At 39.0% G+C, this 6,000-nt stretch overlaps 1 protein-coding gene across 2 annotated transcripts in view; it reads left to right on the forward strand.

The window, feature by feature from the left end:
* The window catches only part of LOC128701366 (NPC intracellular cholesterol transporter 1), a 331,186-nt gene that overhangs the window by 324,525 nt on the left and 661 nt on the right, over positions 1-6,000 (forward strand). Inside the window, exon 24 of one of the 2 annotated variants that reach the window (XM_053795073.2) lies at positions 5,263-6,000. This exon is cut by the window's right edge and continues 661 nt beyond it. In XM_053795073.2, the coding sequence (XP_053651048.2) occupies positions 5,263-5,609 (347 nt within the window). In that variant the 3' untranslated portion in view covers positions 5,610-6,000. The remainder of the gene's footprint in view (positions 1-5,262) is intronic. The other variant, XM_053795090.2, reaches the window with a different exon arrangement.

Below are 6,000 nucleotides of genomic sequence, written 5' to 3' on the forward strand. Positions count from 1 at the left end.
ATACCTCCCTGGACAGTGCATGAAATTACTGCCTCCCTTTCTTCATCAACATTTAAGTTTCTCAAAATTTTCCTGCCATCTTCCCAGGTCCTCCAACTCCCCATCTGCTAACTCCCCTACTCAGTTTTTAACTGACAAGTCCATTTTTTGCTAGGCTTTCTTAACCTGTTTATCTCCAAAATTTTTTCTTGGCAAAATTTGTTGAGTGCCTCACCCACTCTGTCATTTGCTCTCCTTTTGCACTCTCTTGCCACTCGCTTCACCTTTCTTTTACTCTCCATATACTCTGCCCTTCTTAAATCACTTCGGCTTCGTAAAAATCTCTCACAAGAGACATTTTCTTTTATCGCACCCTTTACCTCGTCATTCCACCAATCACTCCTCTTTCCTCCTGCACCCACCCTTCTATAGCCACAAACTTCTGCCCTGCATTCTAACACTGCATTTTTATAATTGTCCCACCCCTCTTTAGCACCTCCCTGCCCCCCCCCCCCCCACACACACACACACACTACCTATACTTATACTAGCCCACATTTTTGCCAGTAGTTGCTTATGTCTCACCCTATCTTCCTCCTCCCTTAGTTTGTAAACTTTTACCTCTCTTGCTTGATGTTGCCATTTTCCTTTTGCCCCATCTACCTCTTAACCCTTTGACTGTTTCAGGCCCCTCTCTGAAACTGTCATTCTATGTCGCTCAATTTTTGAAAAAAAAAAAAATTTTTTTTCTTATGAATTGATAGAGAATCTTTTCCCGATGGTAATGACACCAAAAGTTCGAAATTTGGTCGAAAACTCATGGAATTATGCTCCCGCGAAGTTAACGGTCTCAGCGACATATGCGTATCGGCGATTTCGCCAACTTTGAGCCCTATTTTCAGCCAATTCCATTGTTTCAGTTGACCAAACTCATAGCTATTTCTTTAGAACTCCATTTTATCTATCAGCTGAGTACAAGAAACCTCCCATTTACTAATTTGGACTACCCAATATGGTGGTCAGAAATTGGCAATTTGGCCAATTTCACGCAAACTAAAAAAGATGCCAATTTCAAAATAGGGTCCAGAATAAACAAGGTAGACATTCGTGCCACTAAAATAACATATGCTCTGTTCATTAGTCATATCTCTAGGCCCCTCTTATATTATTATTGCTTTCTATTTTGATTTTTTATTCATACAAAAAAATACAAAATTTACTGTTATGCAGACTACTGCATTATTGTAAAAATGGTATAAATAATATCAGTGCACTAGTGAAAGAATATTAGACTCCCCAGTTGACGTGTATTGGACGTGTGGTGTGATTTATTTACTCCTGAACATTGGTAAGAATCGAACATTTCCGTTACTTTGAGCTCAGTTTCAAGGTCGTTTTCATTGTCAGAGTAATGAAAATCATCTCTATTTCTGTAATGTTTTCCATTTTATCACCTAAGACCATGAAAACGTGAATACAACGATAAATACTATACGAAAATACACCTCAAAGTCGGCGTTTTATTCCAAAAAAACGATCAGTTTTTTTTTTCTCATTACGCAATGTGTGCTGCAGGATTTTTTTTATGTGGTGCACACTGACCACACAGACCCATTCTCTCACATGTGGGCCTACCAGCTTTCTCCCGCTTGATTTGAAGCCGCTAGAATTATTGAGTATATATACGTCAGAAACATTGGCTCGTAAGACGTATTTATACGTCGAAAACGGTCAAAGGGTTAATCTAACTGTAGTGATATATCTGTTGCCCCCTGTATAAAAATGCACTTCCTGAAGCCTACCTATCAACCTTTTATCCACTGATACATAGTGTAACAAACTACTACTTTCATTACCTGGAGTCTACCTGGAGGTTATTCCGGGGATCAACACCCCCGTGGCCCGGTCCATGACCAGGCCGCCTGGTGGATCAGGGCCTGATCAACCAGGCTGTTACTGCTGGCCGCATGCAGTCCAACGTACAGACCACAGCCCGGCTGATCTGGCACTGACTTTAGGTAGCTATCCAGCTCTCTCTTGAAGGCAGCCAGGGGTTTATTGGTAATTCCCACTATGCCTGGTGAGAGGCTGTTGAACAGTCTTGGGCCCTGGACACTTATGGTGTTTCCTCTTGGTGTACCAATGGCGCCCCTACTTTTAATTGGGGGGTATTTGCATCGCCTGCCCAGTCTTTTACTTTCGTAGAGAGTTATTTGTGTGTGCAGATTCGGGACCATTCCTTCCAGAATTTTCCAAGTGTAGATTGTGATCTCTCCCTCCTGCATTCCAACGAGTACAAGTCAAGTGCTTCCAAACGTTCCCAGTAGTTAAGGTGCTTGACAGAACTTATACGTGCAGTAAAGGATCTCTGTACACTCTCTAGATCTGCAATTTCACCTACTTTGAACAGAGATGTTAATGTACAGCAGTATTCCAGCCTAGAGAGAACAAGTAATTTGAAAAGGATCATCATTGGCTTGGTATCTCTCGTTTTGAACGTTCTCATTATCCATCCTATCATTTTCTTTGCACTTGTGATCGTGGCACTGTTGTGATCCTTGAAAGTGAGATCCTCAGACATTACTACTCTCAGGTCCCTTACATTATTTTTCTGCTCTATTGTATGGCCAGAGTTTATAATATACTCTGTTCTAGTTATTATCCTCTCCAGTTTTCCATAACGGAGTAGTTGAAATTTGTTTCATAAAAATTGTATTACAGCCTCTCCTCACTTCACAATGAAGTTCTGTTCCTAAGACCATGTTGGTAAGCAAATTCGTCGCTAAGCAATAAGCATAGTATAATGGCACTGGGCTTGTGTAAACCTTCTTTGATATTGTTTTAATATCACCTTTGCACCATTTATAACATTTTTAGTATATTTTTAAATGTTTACACAGTAGTGCACTGTATATTGTAATAAACAGAATTGAGGAAATTAGCTCTATTATACGTACATTATTTAGGTATGCATACTGGTCAGAGACCCTGTCGTAAGTCCGAGTCATCAATAAATGAGTACGTCGCTAAATGAAGAGAGGCTGTACTTATTACCAAAACTCTACACATAGTTCAGTTAAAGGCCCCCCCCCCCCTTTTCATTTACCCTGGCACCCCAAATTTGCATACTACTCTCACAACAATTTTACACTTTAGCATTTAGGTTCCTAACACAAGTACACTCTCTCTTGTTTCAAAACTCCCCATGCACTCGCTCATCATTTCCCAAAATATCTCTCTCCTCTACACTTCTCTCTTCCCAGGTGCATAAACACTTATTATAGCCCACTTTTTACATCCAACCCTTATTTTACTCTACGTAATCCTTGAATTTAAACATTTATATTCCCTCTTTTCCTGCCATAACTTATCCTTCAACATTATTCCTACTCCTTCCTTAGCTCTAACTCTATTAGAAATCCCTGACTTTATCCCATTTATTTCTCCCCACTGAAATTCTCCTACCCCCTTCAAGTTTGTTTCACTTAGAGCCAGGACATCCAGCTTCTTTTCATTCATAACATCTACATTTATCTATCTATCATATGCACTACATCCATGCACATTCAAACATTCCACTTTGACAGTTTTTCTCATATTTTTAGTAAGCTGTATGGGAAAAGGGGTTACTAGCCCGTTGCTCCTGGCATTTTAGTTGACTTTTACATCACACATGGCTTACTGAGGAAAGATTCTTATTCCACTTCCCAGTGTATGCTTTAATTAAATAATGTAAATGGGTCAAAATTCTTTGAAAAATAAATGTTAGCAGAGATTAGATAAGGAATATTATGGTTCAGGAACGAATGTCTGATTCTAACATAGAGTTCCTAAGAGTAAATAAGTTCCATTTGCTGAACAGTTGATTTTGACGAATTTTCAAGAACACATTAACAACATAAGTTGGTGCTCTACTGTACATAGATGAGGTTTGATTCAAAATGCAAAATAAATTTGTTCCAGGAACAGTGCTTATAACATCATAAATGAATAGCTGATAGGAGTGAATGGAGACTAGTGGTTTTTGGGACCTGATGAGCTGTTAGTGTGAGCAGGGTAATATTTTGTGAAGGGATTCAGGAAAACAGGTTGGCCAGACTTGAGTCCTGGAGGTGGGAAGTACAAGGCCTGTACTAAATTTATAGGAGGAGTTTGAGATATTGACTGTTTGGAGTGACATCTAAAATGTCATATCTGGGCACTTCTGCAAAGACAGTGATTGTGTGAATGATGGTGAAAGTGTTTATTTTTTGGGTCACCCTGCCTCGGTGGGAAACCACCGGCGTTTAAAAAAAAAAATACTTTGTGGGTTAGGTTCGGTTGGCTAGATTATCATTGATTCTCTCTTAACATTTTAGGAGGTAGGTATTGCCAGTATAAGAGAAGACAATAAATTAAAAAAAATTCTTATGTTATAAATATGCATTGTAGGTAGTAGGTTGGTAGACAGCAACCACCCAGGGAGGTACTACCATCCTGCCAAGTGAGTGTAAAATGGAAACCTGTAATTGTTTTACATGATGATAGGATTGCTGGTGTCTTTTTTCTGTCTCATAAACATGCAAGATTTCAGGTACCTCATGCTACTTTCTACTTACACTTAGGTCACACTATGCATACATGTACAAGCATATACATACACACCCCTCTGGGTTTTCTTCTATTTTCTTCCTAGTTCTTGTTCTTGTTGTTTATTTCCTTTCATCTCCCTGGGGAAGTGAAACAGAATTCTTCCTCCGTAAGCCATGTGTGTTGTAAGAGGCGACTAAAATGCTGGGAGCAAGGGCCTAGTAACCCCTTCTCCTGTATAAATTACTAAATTTAAAAAGAGAAACTTTCGTTTTTCTTTTTGGGCCACCCTTCCTTGGTGGGATACAGCCGGTTTGTTGAAAAAAAAAAAATATGCATGTACTTATCTAAATAGCCAATGCTGTATTTTGACTCTATAGTCTGTATTGAAAATTCTGCTTATGTAGGTAAGCTAAGTAACTAACTTAAAAATCTGAGGACAGGTTGGGTAAGATATACTCCAAGTGGATGCTCTGGGGCATCATAAGCAGCAAGGCATTTTTCAAAAACCTGTGCTAATACTTTGGTGTACACAGGTCATGAGGTGGCACTGCCACACCTGTACCTCTTCACCACAGTATTATGAAGTGGTTCATGGTACCTTGTTTGCACAACTTATTGCAGTCACAAAAAAATGTGAAAGTCATAGTTTGTATATTTTGAACACTTTTATTAATATTGTGTGTGGAATACCTAAAGTGTATATTTCATCAGGTCCATCAAGAAAGGTCGTACATAGCAACATGCCAGATCGCACAGCCAATCCAAGTGGCTCTGTACAGCTTGAAGATATGATTGATGACCAAGAAAAGCAGTGCCTTACTACCACACACACTGCTAGTGTCAATAATGTTCCCAGGAATAGCACCAGCTCGAATAATATAAACTCTGGTACAGCCTGCAACTCAAAAAAGGGTAGCCGGATGTCCTTGAATCACAATTTTGATGATATGGAGGACATGAACAAAAAGAAAACACTCACTCCTTCACGGCATTCAAATGCATTATCTCGGCACTCTCTAGCCAAAACAGATGAGGAATTGGAGCAGTTGAATCAATGATGTAATATATAATTTTTTAAATGGTTGCATAAACATGGATGTTAAGTGATTGTGTTCATGAGTCGTAAGTGTCTTGTAATAAATGTGATTTTTATAATGCTGTGGAAGTGCTTCCTATATACTTTGTGCTAATGGAAGAGCTTCTGAAAACTTTTTGCATTATTTGAACTAAGAAAGAAAACTGAACAAATTCAATATTCATGAGTATGTCTTTAAGAATATTGTATAGTTTGTGAATGGAAACAGAATAGTGTGGGCGAAGAATAATGGTAAACATTTGACTTTTGTTCGGGTGTTGGTCTTCAGCCTCTTCCAGTATAAACTCAAAAGTTCATGTTACATTATGACTCATTGGAAATGAAACTTCCATAGCATTCCTCTCCGAGGTTGA

The sequence above is a fragment of the Cherax quadricarinatus genome, chromosome 37 (genome assembly GCF_038502225.1).
Source record: "Cherax quadricarinatus isolate ZL_2023a chromosome 37, ASM3850222v1, whole genome shotgun sequence".
NCBI lineage: Eukaryota > Metazoa > Arthropoda > Malacostraca > Decapoda > Parastacidae > Cherax > Cherax quadricarinatus.